This window comes from Saccopteryx leptura, chromosome 5 (genome assembly GCF_036850995.1).
Source record: "Saccopteryx leptura isolate mSacLep1 chromosome 5, mSacLep1_pri_phased_curated, whole genome shotgun sequence".
Lineage (NCBI taxonomy): Eukaryota > Metazoa > Chordata > Mammalia > Chiroptera > Emballonuridae > Saccopteryx > Saccopteryx leptura.
This window is the reverse complement of record NC_089507.1, coordinates 201,301,414-201,321,711: the sequence shown is the minus strand read 5'-3', so window position 1 is coordinate 201,321,711 and position 20,298 is coordinate 201,301,414. Positions and strand designations below refer to the sequence as shown.

The 20,298-nt window shown below is 43.1% G+C and overlaps 1 protein-coding gene across 1 annotated transcript in view; it reads left to right on the top strand.

Annotated features, from left to right (window-relative positions):
* The window catches only part of PTPN1 (protein tyrosine phosphatase non-receptor type 1), a 62,674-nt gene that overhangs the window by 31,056 nt on the left and 11,320 nt on the right, over window positions 1–20,298 (top strand). Inside the window, exons 2-4 of the mRNA XM_066387511.1 lie at window positions 6,648–6,738; window positions 10,408–10,508; window positions 13,721–13,819. Of these exons, the coding sequence (XP_066243608.1) occupies window positions 6,648–6,738; window positions 10,408–10,508; window positions 13,721–13,819 (291 nt within the window). The remainder of the gene's footprint in view (window positions 1–6,647; window positions 6,739–10,407; window positions 10,509–13,720; window positions 13,820–20,298) is intronic.

Genomic DNA, 20,298 nt, shown 5'->3' with positions numbered 1-20,298 from the left:
TTTACTTTTCAACAGTTTTTTTTATTTTTTTTATTTAGTAAGTAATAATTTTTAACATTTCAGCCAAAACAAGGTTGGTATTGATTGGCAAACTATATTTTAAGCTTTCTTATTATCTAAGCATTGTAGTTTATCTTAAAATTTAGTAGTATTTAGTATATGACTTGCATATTCCAATAAAAGTATTTTCCTAAGGTCTTTGTAGTAAATTATATTGTTCCCTTAACTTCTCTCTATAAAGGAAATAGCATTGCTTTTAACTTTGAAAGACATTTAACCTCTGACTTTCATTATTTGTGTATTTCTCATTTATTATATAGAAATTTTATGTTCTCATTTGAGATTTATGATTATCAAAATTTGTTCAACACACGTTATTTTGAAGATTTGGATTCTAAAATTTTAGACTAGCACCCCCTTCCCCCAATTTCTATATCTTATCACCCTGTTCAGTGGGGACTACTGCTAGGTTTCCAGGAAATGTATATCCTGTGTATTTACTTACCACATTTCAAAGTATTGCCTTGACTGTACTTCTGCATTTCCCTTCAGTCTAGCTCGCTTTGTCCATTTCTGAGAGCCAATAGCTTCCATAAAGTACTAGCTAACAGCTCAAACAATCAAATTAGGCAACCATTTGTAAACGGAGGGGGGGGGGGCGAGGGAGCATAGAACATGTTAAAGGTGCTAAGGGACTTTGCAGTTCATCACAGACCTAATGAATAAAAGGTGTCACTGGAGTTTTCTCTTCCTTGAGACTTGAAACATCACTGTTAGAACTATATATTAAAAAATAACCGTTTCGTCTTTGAATCCATGTTGTAGTATTTTGGTGCTGTCTCATTAGGACTCTCTGGCCCAATTGCAAAGCAAAATAATAATAGTTGTTATTGTTCCAATAACTTTCATTTTGTAACAAGTAACGTAACAAAATAAGATTGGATAAGACATTTGCTTAAACATTTTCCCTTTCAGGAACATTTCTGTTTCATAAAAATGTAGCATTGGTATAGATTTAAGGCAGTGGTTCTCAAACTTTTTGAAGTTGGGGCACATTTAAAATCCTACAAATAATTGTAGGTGCACTATATACAGATTTCTGAGAAATATGGTATAATAATTAAGTCAAATATTAAAGAAAATATAACACTTGTCGAAGTGCGCTTTTATGGTAATTAAATGAAATAACGACAAAATTAAATTTATTCTGAAATTAAAAAACATTTTTATGTTACATTTTTTGAGTTATGCTTTTGAGAATTCTTAAAAAGAGGGGTTAAAAATTTAAAAAACGACAAAATGTTATCTTTTTATATTTATAGATATATTCTTAGTAAGATTTAGTAAATTCCACAGGTCCTGGCGTGAATGTGTTTTTTCATTTGTGTGTTTATGAGAAACATGAGCCTGATGTGTCCTAGCAATTTCTTCAATGTTTGGGCATATATATATATATATATATATATATATATATATATATATATATTTATATTTGAAAGGCAAACTCATTTCCTCGTCAATGCATTGAAAAATTTCTCTCTTTTTACTCTTAATTGTGTTGAATGCAGAAAGCCCCCACCATACATATCATCTTAACTTTACACCAAATAAAAGATAGAAGAAACTTGCCTCCAGTCTTTTCTGGGAACATTGGGGGTAGTGTAAACAATCCAGCACCACAGTTTAACAGCCTTTTGCAACCTAATCAGGCAAGTGAGGTGGGGGGTTGGGCAGACTGTCAGCTTACAGCCAATTCCCCATACCTCTGTCCCCCAAAAATCTAAACTCCAAAAATCCTGTTAGTTTTTTGGTCCCCAACAAGCACATATTTCTCTGGAATACCATAGGGCGCACCTGGAAATCTAGGGCACACCAGTGCACTCTGGCACACGCTTTGAGAACCACTGAATTAAGGACTTGGAGCTTTGAGAGAGCCTTTAGAATCATTCATTAATTCAGTCAGCAAAATTATGTTGAGTGCCTACTTGGGATGTGGCCATGAGCTAGGGAAGAGTTTGAAAAGTGAGAATCTAGGTCCTTCTTATCAGGCTTCGGCTGCAAAAGGATGAGGTATGCTCTCTACCTCAACGCTTGTCATAGTTTTAAAATGAATAATGCATTTTACCACAGAACCAATAAGAGACATTCACCCAGTTGTGAAACTAAAGAAAAAAGGAGGTTAAAACCAAATTTGCTATGTTTAACCTAGTGCTTACTATAAACAAGAACGTATTTCTGCAAGGCTCTATTGGCCTTTATGTCTCTGTGTTTTCAAGAAAAATAGATATCTCAAATCAGAAATTGATAGCTTTTCACCTGTTTGAATTTTGCCTAATTGGACTTGGGTGGTATTTGAATAATGGATAATGGGCTTTCCTGAACAGATACAGGAATTAATTCATTCTGGGCATGAATTCATTGTTACCAGAGCTTTATTATAAGTATGTTATCCCCTGGTATTCATTGGAAAATTGTGTTGTCTTGTTAAATTAGTGCTATTTCATCCCTGAAATGCTGGCGTACATTTGGATAATTCTTGAATTATTCTACGTTTTTGGTTAGGAGATATTTCTGGGAAACTGTTCCACAGCAAGTTTATCATTTCCTTTTTGGCTTGGCTCCTAAATTACCCAGTGTTCAGCTTCTTGTCATCAGCTTTAAGGCTTTTATTTTATTTTATGGAAATTTTACATACTTAGTGCACTATTTATTCTTCAATCAGCATACTAAAAGATCTAATAAGGATATTTAATGCTTGTGATGGAAATCAGTTTACACTTGTTAGTGAGCAATCTCCTTTTTCTATAGCTGTTAGAAAGTTAGCCTACCTTTGATAGTTTTAGAATACACAAATCTTGTTTTGCTGTAATTGTATATAAAATTTTATGGCACAGTAGTTTGCTTACTTTCTTCTTAACCACTATTGGTAATTACCTTTAATTTTAAAGATACTTTATCACTCAATTTTAAGACTGTAATCTTGGCATATTTATTTTGCTACATGAAATATAAGTACTTGTATTCAGAGTCAGCATCTATTTCCCATAGGCTCTTCTAAAGAAGAGAAACACTTAACATGGGTTGTATCTTATTATTTGTAAATTAAATCTCAGAATTTACTAGAAAAGCTTACTAAACTTCACATTTAATATGTGTGCATATTACTCTCTATGTATACCTTATTTTAAAATCTATTTTAGGCCTTTACTAAACTAAATTTTATTTATTTATTTTTTTACAGAGACAGAGAAAGAGTCAGAGAGAGGGATAGACAGAGGCAGACAGGAACAGAGAGATGAGAAGCATCAATTGTTAGTTTTTCGTTGAGCATTGCGACACCTTAGTTGTTCATTGATTGCTTTCTCATATGTGCCTTGACCGCGGGCCTTCAGCAGACCGAGTAACCCCTTGCTCGAGCCAGCGTCCTTGGGTCCAAACTGGTGAGCTTTGCTCAAACCAGATGAACCCGCGCTCAATCTGGCAACCTCGGGGATCTCGAACATCCTTGGCATCCCAGTTCGATGCTCTATTCACTGCGCCACTGCCTGGTCAGGCTAAATTTTATTTTCTTAAACAGCCATCTCCTGCTTTTCCTCCCCTTTGCTTCCTCTTGCCATCCTTCCAATATGGTATATTTTTTGGTAAAAACAATATTATTTATGTTATTTGCCTATTGTAGTCACAGGTAGTGTTGTACCGTACTATTTCATTTAAAAAAATTTTTCCTATAGTTCATAATTGCCTTGTTCTTTTCATTTGCATAGTTTTCTTTCTACGTATTGCTAATTCTTCCCATACCTTCTGATAGCTTCTCAGAACACTTTTCCTCAAGGTCACTTAGTGCTCTCCAGTAGAGATACAGTGCAACCCTCATATGTAATTTTACTTTTTCTAGTAGCCACAGTGAAAAAGGTTAAAGGAAGCAGATAAAATGAATAATATAGTCAGCCTAACCCAGAATGTTCATCATGTTATTTCAACAAATAATATTTAAACAATATTTGAGACATTTTACTTTTTTTTTCTGAAGAACTCAGTCATCAACACCCAATGTGTATTTTACACTTTACATCACCTCTTTTTAGATATCTCAAGTACTCTCGGTAGCCATGTGTGATTAGTAGCTGCTGTGTTGGACAGAGCAGTTTCAGGTGATTTCTTGGTTTTGTTTTTTTTCTTGCAAACATCCCTACCACATACCACCATTCTCCTCTCTGGGTTGGTTGGGCTGTATGCCTGTCACACAGACCTATCATAACCTTGAGACTGCTTTTCTTTTCTTCTCAATTAGATTCCCCTATTCCTATATTTCAGGCCTTTTCCTCACTTCTCTCTGGTCCTTTCAGTCACAGTACATGGACAAAGGCATATTGTTGACATACCTATCTCTTGAGTCATTCTACTTTAATCTGGCTTACATATCTCCTAGATCCGTGCATGGTTATCATCCTGGGAACTCCTCCTTTCCCAGTTTTTGGGGAATTCTCCTTTGCTTTTGCTCTTATATCAGATTGTTTTCCCTGTATATCTTATATTTTTCTTCTTTGGTTTTTCCTCCCCTCAGGTAGAGCACATGTTCCACTGGATTGCTGAGAAAAGGGAGCATGGGTGGTAAAGGTTTTGAGACCTTGCATACTTGGAAATGTTTTTATTGTTCCTTCTCACTTGATGATTATTAGACTAGATGTAGAATTCTAGGTTAGAAATCATTTTTCTTCAGAATTTTGAAGACAGTGCTCCATTGCCATCTAGCTTTCAGTGTCTTTCTGGCCAAGTCATAAGCTGTTCTGATCACCTTATCTTTTGAAGGTCATCTATTTTTTCTTGGAAATTTAATAGAATATTCTCATTGTCTGCAAGATTCTGGAATTGCAAGTTAATATGCCTTTGTATGGGTCTGTTTTTATTATTATGATGAGCACTTGATGGGTCTGGAAGATTTTCTTGAACTATTTTTTTGTTACGTTTTTTCTTGTGTTTTTTGTTTTGCCTAATTTTCTATTGTGGTTGTTTTTGTTTGTTTGAGTTTACTTTCTGAGAAAATTTCTTCTATCTTTATCTTATGATTCCTCAATTAAGCTTATCATTTCTGCTATCTTGTTTTTAGGTTCCAGGTGACATTTTTGTTTATTTTATGTAACATCCTGTTCTTAATTCATGGATACAATATCTTATCTTTCTGAGTATATTATCTTTCCTTATCTTTCTGAGTATATTAATATATATGTCTAAAACTTTCTTTTCTCTGTGGTCTATTAGAACAGGGTTTTTTTCTTGTAAATCTCTTTTATACTAGAGGCCTTCCTCTTATATCTTGTAACCATTGGTTGTCTGCACATGAAGAAGAGTAGGAGCTTACAAGGCAGATCAAGAGCTCTGAGCAGGTGTAACAGGCTTGTTAATACTTACTTGGCCACTGAACCTCTCGGGGGTTGTCAGTTGTATACCCTAGTGATAGTATCTTTTGCTCTTTCCTCTTGTCTACTCTTATCTAGACTAGAGAATACTCTGCCTCCTGATTTATGTTTTCCAGAAAAATCTCCAGAATTCTGCAGACTCCTGAGGCGGCCAGAGGGGGGCAGACAATAGGGGTGGTAGAGATCTAGCTCCTTTCAGACAGCCCCACCCTGACAGATTCACACTGCAGTGAATCCCACCTGTCCTTCCAGAGAGACAGCACTGCCTGAGCCTTTGGAGGATTCTGTGGTAGAAATCAGGTGGTTCTCCACTTTCCCCACTGCTGGCTTGTAAGTCCTGCCAGCTGCTAATCAGTCCGATTTCCAGCTTCCAAAGTGCTGTTACTGTTGTCTTCTCACCTGTCCCACCTCATGAGTTTTATCTTTTTTTTATACATAATTGTAGTAAAATTATCATTGTAATAATTTTTAGGTGTACAATTTAGTGGCATTAAGTACATTCACATTGTTGTGTGGGTTTGTCCTTTAAAAATAATAAAATGCAAATTAAAAAGGAAAGATTTTTAAATGTAATTATGGTGATGATTTAGGGGGTCAAAATTCAATGTGTGATCAGTCCTGCAGAAGGTATAATCCAGGCACTTCCTCTTTGTGATAGTTGAGTGTAATGAGATTTGTTAACCATCTCCTAGGAAAGCTGTTGGGTAGTTTATTGGCATGAAAGTATATTTCATCTGCTCTTAGTAACTAACTTTATAAAAGGTTACAGGGGGCACTCCCAGGCCTGATGTTCAAGGCTCTCCAAGGTCTGGCCCACCACCTGTACGCTCCAGCCATCTGTCATTCCTCCCTACCAGCCCACTCACTGTTCCTTGCATAAGATCCGAACTTCAGTTCCTGTGCCTTTGTTGTGCTGGGTGTTCCTGAGTGGAATCCCCCATACATACCTTCTATCTCCCTGCCGCCTTCTGCATGTGTCCAGCTTCCAACCCCATGCCACTTCCTTACACCCTGGGCATGGAGTTGTTCCTCTTCTGTTTTTCTCTCATGACCTTGTACATGCCTCTGAATTACCACCTTGAGTTTCTCACACTGCCTGGCTGTCTTTGATACTGTTTCTTCACTGGGTCTTGCTCAGTGCCTGGCACATAGCTCATGCTCGTTTAAATGTCTGAATGAATTCCTGATGCCAGAAATTTCAAAAGAGAACTCTTTGTCCTTTTTTTGTAGGATATCCGACACGAAGCTAGTGACTTCCCATGTAGAGTGGCCAAGCTTCCCAAGAACAAAAACCGAAACAGGTACAGAGATGTCAGTCCCTGTAAGTATTCACATCGCCATTACCGGTCTCACTGCTTCTATTGCGTCAGGCTCTTCCTCAACTGCAGGGCCTCTCGGTCAAGACTCCTTCAGCCCTGGGGTTTGGTTATAAATCAGTAACAGTAGAGGTTTATGATTTGATTATTTCCTATAACAAAGGCATTAGAGACTTATAATAATGGTTCCTTTTCTATCATTGTATAAGTGGTAAGGTTTCAATTTCTGGAAAATTCAGCTAAGTTCAGAGCACTTTTTTTAGCTTTGACTATTTTTCTGATGAATCATTTTCCTACCAGCTGAAACAGAATAGAGCAGGCGTATTTAACCTTTTCTGGATGACTCAGCAACAGTATTATTAGACCCAAACATTGCATTGAACTGTAATGATGCCCTGTGTAGGCATTCAGGGGTGAGAGCTGCTCACCCCCTTTACTAAAGACGCAAGTCAGCTCTGCTAGTTGAGCTACCCACTCCCCGCCCCACGCACATGCCCTGTACCCTGCTGCCATCATGTTTCTAACTCTTGGTGTGCCTGCTGGCCTCTGGCAGCCTCCTCTGCCTTCTGAGGACTTGGCTCTCAGTTTACTGATACCTTGAAGATAAATAAGTAAACATGTTAGAGTTTGTGTAAAGCAAGACACTGGAGCTAAGTAAAGGACACGAACTTGGCCATCTCCTTTAGGCCACAGAGGCCTTTTTGACTCACCTCCAGGGTTGTTTTTTTTTGTTTTGTTTTTTTTGTATTTTTCTGAAGTTGGAAACGGGGATAGACAGTCAGACAGACTCCCGCATGCGCCCGACCGGGATCCACCCGGCACGCCCACCAGGGGCGACGCTCTGCCCCTCTGGGGCGTCGCTCTGCGGTGACCAGAGCCACTCTAGCGCCTGGGGCAGAGGCCAAGGAGCCATCCCCAGCGCCCGGGCCATCTCTGCTCCAGTGGAGCCTTGGCTGCGGGAGGGGAAGAGAGAGACAGAGAGGAAGGGGGAGGGTGGAGAAGCAAATGGGCGCCTCTCCTATGTGCCCTGGCCGGGAATCGAACCCGGGTCCCCCGCACGCCAGGCCGACGCTCTACCGCTGAGCCAACCGGCCAGGGCCACCTCCAGGGTTTTTAAACATTGTCAGTCAGTAAGGTTTATAGCTGCCACCATCTCCTGTGGCAGTATTCTCTGCCAGGGTAGAGATTCTGTGGGTCATTCCTCAAACTGGTACTTCCTCACACCTCCTAAAGTATTCTGCACCCATGGTTGTGGGTGGTGGCTTTTGGGGTTCTGCAGGAAAGTCAGCAGTGCCTCCTGCCCTGAATTGTCAGCGCCCAGGTTCCTGGGAGGGGAGTAGAAGTGGACCGAGACTGGTACAGTGCATGTCTTCCTCTGTCTGCTGCGGCAGTTCCCTGCCTGGGCTTGTGTCTCAGCCTGCCACTTACAGCTGTGTGGCTTTGGGCACATTGTTCTCTTCTCTGACCGTCAGTAAAACAGTAGTCACACTGACCTTGTCGGCTCGTGTGAAGATGAAATAAAATCACATCAGCCATTTAGCCCAGTGTCTCGCTGTGAAACATTGACGGTGATTGAGATCATCATTCACTGAATGAAGGTGCACGCCAGCAACATCTGCAGTGCAGTTCTAGGTCATCAGCTGACACATGGTTGTGTCCCAGCACCTGATACTCTTTTGAGTTAGCATGTCTACGCTGTGGCATATCAAAGGTGTTTTTTTTTTAAAAAGCTGAGTGGTTCTGCTGTGAGATCCTGGCCGTATGCCCTGAGCTTAAAAGAGCAGTTAGTTACAGTTTGCATCTTTCAGCAGTGCCAGCAGATACCCTTGGTTGCTAGCTTTTGCTGTACTTGCCCTGAATTAGAGAGAGTCAGAGAGAGGGATAGACAGGGACAAACAGACAGGAACAGAGATGAGAAGCATTAATCATTAGTTTTTCGTTGCGCATTGCGACCCCTTAGTTGTTCATTGATTGCTTTCTCATATGTGCCTTGACCATGGGCCTTCAGCAGACCGAGTAACCCCTTCCTTGGACCTTGGGTCCAAGCTGGTGAGCTTTTGTTCAAACCAGATGAGCCCGCGCTCAAGCTGGCGACCTCGGGGTCTCGAACCTGGGTCCTCGGCATCCCAGTCTGACGCTCTATCTACTGCACCACCACCTGGTCAGGCCCTTTTCTACCTGTTTGCTCAGTGCTCGTGGTTTTATGAACCTTCACAGAAATAAAAAGCATTTAAAATACTCTTCCAAAGAAACATTCTGAAACTTTTTTACCCCCAGTCTCACCTCTATATATTTCCTTTCTCCCCTACCTCCACTCCAATAGAAAAAACTGTGCTCTTGAGGAAAAGCGGGAATGATCCAAGATAGAAGGAGAGCTTGTCTTCATGTGGCAAGTGAACAACCCAGTGCTCAGAGGAGTTGTTTGCCCACAGTCCTCCAGTGCAGGAACCTGCTCACAAAACTCACCAATGCCAGTCACATAATTTTTTTGAGATCTTTTATTTCCATGACCCACTTACATATTATCCAAGTATTACAGTTTGTATTAACCCTCCACAATGAGAAAAAGTATTCTAAACAGTGGCTAACTTTCAAAAACAGCTCTTTGGAATTCTTTAAAACATGAAAGCCCCATACTACCTAACCTTATAACTTCTCCTTTCCCATTGGGCTGGGGGAGAAGATACTGTTTATGGGTGGTCACCTAAGTAATCATCCCTCGCATTGTATCCGGAATAAAAGACCACCTGCTCTTGTTAGCTGCACTAGTAGGATAAGGAAAGTGGCCCTCTAGAGCCATTGTTTCTGTGACAGCGTTGTGGTAAAAGGGAAAGAAAGTAGCTGTACTCTTTCATTAACCTGGCAGAACTTCCAAATGAGAGTTTATTTTTAAACACTATTCTGAAAGTTACAGTTAATCTACTTTCAGTGTTTTGGATTCAAAGTGACTTTTTCCAGTTAAACTGTGTTTTACATGTCTTTGATCATGACAGTTCTGACTTTGAGGGATTTAGAATCATTTAAAATATTACACTTGAACTGAAAAAAAAGAAACTTGTGTAAAGGAATTCAAGTTGTGACTTGTCATACTGTTGTATACTTAGGTCATCTAATCTTTAAACCTTCAGATGGAGGTGAAGTTGAGCTGTGCTCAAAACTCCTACCCTATAAAAGTACTGTATATGCAGGGTGGGGGCAAAAGTAGGTCTGCAGTTTTGAGTACACAAAGCACAGTATTTATTCTTGTATTATTATTTATGAATTACAATAGTTTCATTAACAACTATAAACCTACTTCCGCCCCACCCTGTGTTAGGCGTCAGAGAACAGACCTCTTGACACCCCCTCTCCAGCCTGCCAAGTTGTGAGGACAGTAGTAAGTGTCATAGGAAGATACAGCCTAAGAACAGATTTCCCAAATAGGACGTAATTCATGTTGTCGTGTCGCTTGTCTCTGTTGCTATTTAGCATTGTTTCAACACTTGAGAAACCTTTCTGAAAGTACTAGTTATCCCCATATTGATGACTAATCTCAATTTTAAAAGCATGGCCTCAGCCAGCGTGAACGCCTTACTGCCACCAGCTCACCTTCTTTGCTTTTCCTGTGGGGTGCACTTCCTGTGCAGACACTCGGTTGTCCAGGATTAACCTCTGAGCTCTGGTTTGCCTTTCAGTTGACCATAGTCGGATTAAACTGCATCAGGAAGATAACGACTATATCAATGCTAGTTTGATAAAAATGGAAGAAGCGCAAAGAAGTTACATTCTTACCCAGGTAACCCAAGATTGTCTGAATTTTTTGTAATGGTTTTTGCCTTACCTTCTATCAATTGAAGCATTTTAGAGTGCTGTTAACTACACCTCAGATGAAATCTGCCACATCCTTTAGAAGCTCAGCTTTTAAACAACCCATAAAAGCAATAGGGTAGGGGGAAAAAAACCTCCTTCAGAGATTCTGTTTGGTTGTAACACTAATCTTTCTGAGAAGTATGACGTTGCTGGGCTTGTGCAAAACAGCATTTAAAATGGCAGACTTGCCTGTGGTCTGTTCACAGACATGGCAGCGCCATGGCCAGAGAAGAGCCTGGACCTCTGTGATTCCCTAAGTGTGTGCCTCAGAGTGCTGAGTGCTGCTCATGGAAATCTTGGAGGGCTAGCAGTTACCAGGGACCTGTGTCCAGATATCTATATGGAACTCTGTGGCGTGGTCCTCATTTTTTGGTATAGAAAAAATTAGATTATGTGAATAAGGATGCAAAATCACTTAAAATTCACATTGGCTTTTGGTATCTTTATGGAAAGAATCATAAAGGTGATTTACTAATTCAGAATTTATCTTCTTGTGAAACACTGGAATATGAGCCAAAACAGTGGGTATCTGGGAGTGGGGATAAATGAATTTCTTTTTGATTAATTTTCTCAAGTGTTAATCTGTTACCTGCAAGTTGCTCTAAACAATCTAAGTTTCTCTCTTTTTGTTTTCTTGTTTCGTATCAGTTTAACAATATTATATATGACTTTGGGTTATAGGGTGATTTTGAACATCAGAATTCTGTCTAACGTTTTTTGAAATTAAAATTATGGAGAAGCCAGCACTATGAACAAAGGGCTACTTTGAGGCAGGGAGCCAGATGAGGGCATATACACTGTTGTCCTTCTTCTCTGCCCCTTTCTGTCCTGTCCCAGTTCCCCCTGTCCATGACCAAAATCAGCCTTGACACCTCCCAGTCGTCTATGGAATGTCAGCCATGCAGTGTTCACTTCTGGGGGCTATTAAGTTCCTGGTATATGAGTAGGAGACAGGCCTTTACCCAGCACCTCTGAGATGGTTGGAATGGGCTGGGCTGGGGTGATCAGAAGGAGATCCCTGGTGGTGGCAAGCTGGTAGAAAGAGGTTAAAACAAAAGTGACTTCTTGGGAACTTTTTAAAAGTCAGGTCTTCCTTCCTGCTTTCAGCCATTCAACCTTGATGTGGGATCAGGAAGCCCAAAGCAAAGATAGATTGTATAAAGTCAGATGAAGCAAGAAAAACACCATGGAAACTTTGGCATGCCAGCCCCATGCCCTGGCAGTTACTTGACTCATCTGAAGTTCCTGTCTGTTTTATTGGGTGACACCATGGATGTATCTAGCTGCTGACATGGTTACCCTTTACCCTGGGATTTCCAGAAGGGATCAAAGCAGCCTGACCCTAAAGTTGTACCTCTAGATAGGATGACGGAAATAATTTTACAAGCCACAAAACCAAGAAAAACCTGCCCATTTTTTATTTTCTAAGTCTTTTTAAACAGCCGACGCATAAAAGTGTAGAGCAGGGGTCCCCAAACTACGGCCCGCGGGCCACATACGGCCCCCTGAGGCCATTTATCCGGCCCCCGCCGCACTTCCGGAAGGGGCACCTCTTTCATTGGTGGTCAGTGAGAGGAGCACAGTTCCCATTGAAATACTGGTCAGTTGGTTGATTTAAATTTACTTGTTCTTTATTTTAAATATTGTATTTGTTCCCGTTTTGTTTTTTTTTACTTTAAAATAAGATCTGTGCAGTGTGCATAGGGATTTGTTCATAGTTTTTTTTATAGTCTGGCCCTCCAATGGTCTGAGGGACAGTGAACTGGCCCCCTGTGTAAAAAGTTTGGGGACCCCTGGTGTAGAGAATAATGTCATCAATGCCCACCTTCACCTCTCTCCCATGAAGTGCTGGCTAAGTCTGGTGTATATCCTTTCAGATCGTATGTGATATTTAATTCCTCAGACCCATTCTAAATTGGGGTGCTGAGGGGTAGGGAAGGTGATACTGGAAGGCCCAGTGAGGGGTCATTGTGCCCAGGTCAGAGGATGAAAGGCCTGGGTGGCTAGTCAGAAAGCCACATGATGCCTGCCTTCCAATAGCTGCCTTTCTGTTGGTTGGGAGGGTTACACATGTAATCCCTGTTGTCCGAGTCCTTCAGCATGGAGTGTAGACTTTTGGTTCAAACAAAAAGTCCAAGATGAGTTTAGGGAAGAAAGAGCACTGAAGGTTTGCGTGGACAAGGAGAGTGTGGTGAGACTCAAAGGGAAAGCATGTAACGAATATGGAAAATTTGGATGAAAACAGGTGAGAATGGAAACCATTCCAATGCTGGCTGGAGGAGATGACACATTCTGACATGGAGGTCATAGGTGATGTTCCTTCTAGGCCTTCCTGAAAACTGAGACAAACCTGAAGCATTCATACTCTTGTATCCAGTAAACATCTGTGCCCATTGCCAGGTGGGCTAGAGTGAGACAGGCCAGCTGCTTGACAGTACCCCACCATGCCCTGGTGACACCATGCCCCTTGGGCCACATGACAGACCATTTGTGTGTCTACATCTCATGATATTTGATCCAAGGATGAAGGCTATCTATGGTCAATTTTACCATTATTAACAGTGATAATAATAGCTAATGTTTTATAGGTTGTTTACTATGTTCCAGGTACTATGGGAAAGCCTTGATATATTTGAACATAGGTTAATTTTCAAAACCCTATGAGTAGTTAGGCAAGAGAGATGGAGAAACTGAGTCAGGGGAGGTGAAGTGAATTGTCCAAGGTCACACAGATAAATGATTGGAACTGGAACCGCCAGAGCATCATCTTGCTCGCTTCCCCATACTGCCTGTTGTTGCCTGTACCCAGTATTTTTGCCTGATGCTCCACCCACCCTTTATAGGGGTAGGTTCTAGTGGAGCCCCTTGGCTGACCAGTTCAAACCAGAAAGCAGAATCAGCATTTTCTTCTCTGTTGGTCAGCCCTAAACCAGCCCTGAGATGGGGAAATGACCTTTCACCATGTGTTAGAAAATAGAATTGTGGTTACTGACCACTAGGCAGGGAGAGGTGGGTCCCTGTCCCAGCCTCTGCCGCCACTCTGCCTCAGGACACTGTTATCCGCTAACCACCAATGATGAGCTCGCACTGGAGTATGTTTCTGTGTAAATGGCATGCACTTTGTGGTTGTGTTTGCAGGGCCCTTTACCTAATACGTGTGGTCACTTTTGGGAGATGGTGTGGGAGCAGAAGAGCAGGGGCGTGGTCATGCTCAACAGAGTGATGGAGAAGGGATCGGTAAGTCGAACATTTACCTACTCTTATACCACTGTCTGCCTGTGTGTCAGTCCAGAGCGTTAATAGTGTCTGTGTTTATGTCTTTGAATTGCTTTTAGGTTTCTTTTACATAGTATCTTTTTTATTTAAAAAAAAAGTTTAGGCCCTGGCCCGTTGGCTCAGCGGTAGAGCGTCGGCCTGGCGTGCGAGGGACCCGGGTTCGATTCCCAGCCAGGGCACATAGGAGAAGCGCCCATTTGCTCTCCACCCCCCCCCCCCTCCTTCCTCTCTGTCTCTCTCTTCCCCTCCCGCAGCCAAGGCTCCATTGGAGCAAAGATGGCCCGGGCGCTGGGGATGGCTCCTTGGCCTTTGCCCCAGGCGCTAGAGTGGCTCTGGTCACGGCAGAGCGACGCCCCAGAGGGGCAGAGCATCGCCCCCTGGTGGGCAGAGCGTCGCCCCTGGTGGGCGTGCCGGGTGGATCCCGGTCGGGCGCATGCGGGAGTCTGTCTGACTGTCTCTCCCCATTTCCAGCTTCAGAAAAATAAAAAATAAAAATAAATAAATTAAAAAAAAGTTTAAAGAGGCACTATATCAATGCATGTTTATCGTAAACAAGTGAGAAAAGTAAGTGAATTGAATGAAAAAGAGGGACAAAAGTAAAATTGACTTGTCCACCCCCCTCCCTCACCCCATCAGTGGGGCACTCTGCCCCCTCCACCTGTGGCCCCACGCTGTTGCCGGAACAGCATGGAGCTGTGGGAGCACGGTTTTATTTTGAAAGGCCAGTGTCTACTGTATCTTCCTATTAACCCTTCTGGCTTTGGGAGCATCTGGATTCTGGATTTGCCTCCATAAAATTCCAGCTGCTTGGCTCCTGGCCACATTATTCAATGTGGACATTGTCTGCTTGTGCGTTTACCTCAGGGTTCGTGTCACCTTGTCTTCCAAGTTCTTAGCAGCTCTTAAAACATCCATTGAGATAGTATGTGGACTAGAGGTGTATGTTTGCTCAGGCCATCACCCCTGTACATCTGTCCCTTCAGCCACCCCCCACCGCCCTGCCTTCCGACTTGCTCCTTCTGGCCCTGCATCCAGAATGACCTTCCTAAACCCAGTCTCACCACACCTCTTCCCAGCTGAAAACCTTTCTGGGGCTCCTTCTGCCTCCCCTATTTAGCCTGGACCCTCAGCGCCGTCCTGGCCGCCTTGGGACGCAGATGTGGCTTGGCAGAAGAACATGAGGGCTCCAGAGAAAGCACAGCCATGGCCCTAGAGGGTACGAAATGCACAGAGGTAAAGCATCAAAGGCAACTTCAGCAGTGAAAACGGGAGGCATTCCCTGCAGAGCCTCTTCATCCCCACAGGAGACATGGTTCAGTTGCTCACAGCAGGAAGTCCTCTTACCACGCACTTGTATAAACTGTGTTTGCTGCCTCTGTCCCCTCTTTTTAAAGGGAAGGGTTTATTTGCTCAATAATAATTACTCGCTTAACCTGAGTGTTGAGATTATTGAAATAATGCTCTTTGTCTTAGAAAAAAATTTTTTAGTGAATGATTAATTTTTTCTGCTTTAGCAGCTTGATTAATAAAATGTGAAGTTGTAGCTGTGAGGCGACCCCCTACCTGTCACCACTCTTGTCAGCAGTTTTGAATAAAGAAACAAAACATGAGGTTCCCACAGCACACACTCTCTACAAGGGAAAGTGAAACGTGGTGGCATCTGTGGGTGTTCAGCGCAGACCAGCATCAGGGTCCTTCAGCGTGAACACAGCTGCCACTGGGGCCACCACGTCCCTGATCTCCACCCACTAGATGCTAGTAGCACCCCCGCCCCCATGTGGCAAACAAAAATGTCTTCTCATATTGTCTGGTGTCTCCTGGGAGGCAGAATTTCCCTGGTTGACTATTCTAGATGATGTGAAGGGTTGGGCATTTTGGTGTGTGTGTGTGTGTGTGTGTGTCTCAGAGACAGAGTAAGAAGGATAGATTGGGTCAGACAGGAAGGGAGAGAGATGAGAAGCATCAACTCTTCGTTGTAGCACCTTAGTTGTTCATTGATTGCTTTCTCATATGTGCCTTGATGGGGGTGGGGGCTACAGCAGAGCGAGTGACCCCTTGCTTAAACCAGCAACCTTGGGCTTCAAGCCAGCGACCTTTGGGCTTAAGCCAGCAACCATGGGGTCATGTCTGTGACCCCATGCCCAAGCCAGCAACCCTGCTCTCAAGCTGGTGAGCCTGTGCTCAAGCCGGTGACTTCAAGGTTTCAAACCTGGTTCCTCTGTGTCCCAGTCCGACGCTCTATTCACTGTTCCAACCGCCTGGTTAGGTGGGGTTGGACATTTTAAATCAAGACTTAGGCCCTGGCCGGTTGGCTCAGTAGTAGAGTGTCGGCCCGGTGTGTGGAAGTCCCGGGTTCGATTCCCGGCCAGGGCACACAGGAGAAGCACCCATCTGCTTCTCCCCCCTTTCCCCTCTCTTTTCTCTCTGTCTCTTTCCCTCCTGCAGCCAAGGCTCCATTGCAGCAAAGTTGACCCGGGAGCTGAGGACAGCTCCATGGCCTCTGCCTCAGGTGCTGGAATGGCTCCTGTTGCAACAGAGAAACACCCCAGATGGGCAGAGCATCACCCCCTAGTGGGCATGCCAGGTGGATTCCGGTCAGGCACATGCGGGAGTATGTCTCTCTGCCTCCCTGCTTCTCACTTCAGAAAAATACAAAAAAAGAAAAAAAATCAGAAATCATCAGATATAGTAGCATTTGCTTTTTATGTATTTGTTGCTGAAAGTTCGGGTAAAACTTTGTTTTTTGCACACAGTTTGCTTGTTTGCTTTAGCTACTTTGTCACAGTACAGCAAGGAGCAGTGTCCCAGCACTATTTCTTGGTTGTCTCCATAGAGGGCTCACCATACAGGGACCGTAGGTCCACTGTAACAACCTTTCCCCTTGGATTGCTGTGTTGGCCATTACAAAAACAAGGCTGGTTGGTTTTGTTGTAGTTGGCTGTGATGATGTGACAGTGGTCCCTATTTTCCTTTATAACTGTTCTTTTCACTTGATCATTTAGGCATGAAAATTGGCATGAAAAGCAACATACAATTTGACATTTTCAAGTCAGCATCAACATTATCACCCTCATAAGGGCTGACTGGGAAAAAATATAAGAAGATGAGTCTTATTTACTCAGCTAATCTAATTATAAACTATCCCCACAGCCTGTGGTAAAAACCAGCTTGCAGAGTGTTTCCATTTAATGTGTATTTGTTTTCTGGTTTCCTTCACCAAATAGTGTAGGATGTCCTCTTCTTATTTTTGGCACATTTGCCTGTTACACTTTTGGGACCTTGTGCTTCCTGGAAAACTGTGTGTAGAAAATGATTATGTGTTAGACTCTGGTCATCCAAATGGCTAGAGGTCTCATTGGTTTGATTTCAGTATTAACTTTAGGCATGTCAGTGTGAAGTGCATTACATACATAAGGGTTGAGATTGTCATTTAGGCAAGAAAAATAAACAAGGTGAGTTTAACGGGGTATTCCAGAAGTATGGCCTGTGTCTCTCTCCTAAAGATGCTATTTGATTTCAGGTCCTTTTGTGCCTCATCCATCTCATGCTCTGCTTAGTTGTCTGTGTTCATCTTTCTTTTTTTTTTTTTTTTGTATTTTTCTGAAACTGGAAACGGGGAGAGACAGTCAGACAGACTCCCGCATGCGCCCGACCGGGATCCACCCGGCACGCCCACCAGGGGCCACGCTCTGCCCACCAGGGGGCTATGCTCTTCCCCTCCGGGGGCGTCGCTCTGCCGCGACCAGAGCCACTCTAGCGCCTGGGGCGAGGCCAAGGAGCCATCCCCAGCGCCCGGGCCATCTTTGCTCCAATGGAGCCTTGGCTGCGGGAGGGGAAGAGAGAGACAGAGAGGAAGGAGGGGTGGTGGTGGAGAAGCAAATGGGCGCTTCTCCTATGTGCCCTGGCCGGAAATCGAACCCGGGTCCCCCGCACGCCAGGCCGATGCTCTACCGCTGAGCCAACCGGCCAGGGCCTGTGTTCATCTTTCTTTGGGAAAGCTAAATTGACTGTCAAAGGGTCACCCAGATGACTCTCATAGGTTTTTCTTAAGATTGCCTAGCTGTTTTTTTTAGAAGATCCCAAGGTCTCTCTCTCATATCACCTTCATGACTGTCATGGCAACTTAGACAACGATGCCATGTTGCTGTTTGTTGCCGATCCAAGACATACCTCAGTTTATATTCTGGTAAAGGACTGCTTTCTAATTAAATCTCCTTCTGGGTCAGTATGTATCAATTTAATAAGGTAACAGGAAGTAGTGAACTTTTGCTTTTTTTGTTTGTTTGTTTTATCCATTTAAAACAAAAAATTCTACAGGAAATGGCAGTGCAAAGTGTGGCATGTTACTATAGATGCCTAAAAGTTCTCAAAACTAAATATCAGTTGATTGACAGTGTTGCCAGAATTCCTCCATTGTAGTGTTCCAAAATCTTGGTCTTTACCCGGACTATAGAGATTTACTAGGCTTTATATTAGGTTTTGAAAATTAGTGCTTGCTGTGTGAAGGTGGAATTTAAAAAACTCATCTTCCCTGCCCACAAGACATGACAGCATTGCCTCCTTCCTCAGTGGTGACTGGCCATTCTCTGTGTCTGCTTCTCTGCCCCATGCTCTCTCTAACCACCACGTTGAGTGCCCATGCCTGCATACATGGTTCTGAACCTACCGTGGCAGTCTCTTTGTTCCTGGGATCTTAAGGAATTACACAGGTCTAATTATTTGAAGTGTGGGAATAAAATGCACCCTTTAAAGGTCTTCGAAAGTCTTGCTTTCAGCTGCCCCACCTACTTTGGCTAAGCATGGAACCTCGCCATGTTGTTAATGCTCTGTGTCCTGAGTGGCAGAATTACCTCCATGCTGACAGATTGGCCCTATTCCAGAGGTTTGTTCTTTGGTTGCTCATCATCCTTGGGGGGGTGACATGGGTGAAATTGGCCAAGACTTTCAAACAAGCCTGTGTCCAGACTCTTTAGAAAGCCCTATTAGCCTTCTCTTTGGGGCCTGGTGTTTGATGTTGCATTGACATCACATGCTGGTGTTTCTTGATTTGTTTCTGTTTTGGTTTTGGATAGTGCGCAGATTCAGCAGAGCAGGATTGATGGGCATTTGTGGTTCTGTGTTCACCTCCTCAGGAACCTTCTGGCTCCTCATTGCTCAGGTGATGCTGCCGGTTCCCGGGCCTACTGCCAGAGTCACCGTGCTCTGGCCTCCACTGGCCCCATCTCCCACTGCTCTTCTGAGACAGGCTTCTTTGTAGTCAGCGTAGGAAGTCCTAGACATTCTTCCAAACATGCCTCCTTCAGGCCTGCTTCTTCCATCCCACTTCTCTGATCTCTTTCCTGTAACCCCAGCCAGCCTGAGACATGTACCTCTTCTGAATTCCTGTGGCACTTCTATAGCATTTCCTCCTCAGCACTTCCCTCAAGCCACCTTGTCACTGCTGGGCATGAACAGTCTGTCCTGGCATTTCAGACAAAATCATCCTTTACCTTGGGGGAGGTGTTGAGTTAGATGAATGCATGTTGAATTACCAGTGTCTTGAATTTGTACCATTTCCCAAGGAGCTATTTACACACACTGAAATTTCATTCTATGGAAGCCATAACATCATTGAGGTTCCCTCTGTCTAGGCATATTGTCGGTCCTTCAGGCTTATAGACCTTGCAGCTTAACCCCTGTCCACTGACTGTTTTTGTCCAGAACAGTCATCAGCAAGCAGAAATGGTAGGTAACTGGTGTGGAAATTTAGCACAAGCAAAGTATGCTATAAAACTGGAGTGAAATTATTATTCTTAGACTCTAAACCAAATTTCTGGAAGTTTGCTTCCTTTAAAAAAAAAGTTAATGTTACATTTAAATCAAGACTGTCAAGTAGTTTCTGAAATTATTAAACTAGAACATCAAAAATGTTTTTCTGAACTGAACCAAATGAGAATGAAAGGGCGGAACGAGGTAGTAGGTGATCCCAAGTCTTGGTGGAGCCCTTCTCAAAGCATTTGTTAAATAGTTTTCACTCGATAACAGTCCTTCAGCCTTTCAGAGTGTTTCACACAGTCTCTCCTTGCCATGTTTTCAGTTCGCCTGTTATTTTCCATAGGGTAAAGAGTCTGCGTTATGCCAGCAGCACTGATCAGATTTGTGGCAGTCTTTGAGATGGCTACATAAAGTACTTTGTGAGAGGCTAAGCCCTTTTGTGCAATATGGCTTCCCCTCATCGGTGGCAGGGAAAAAGAGGATCTGACTCCTGAAACTCTCATTGTATGGATTACCAGGGAGCTTCTGGGTTTGGAAGTGTGTGCCCTATCTGCACAAGTCACCCTGGCTAGAGCGTCACAGGCCATTCCCCATTTCCCCAAAGGGAAGGCAGGTTTTACTGATGGTGACTTCCAAGGTCAGGAAACCTCAGGCCTTTGAGTTATCATAAAGCTTATGGAATGTAC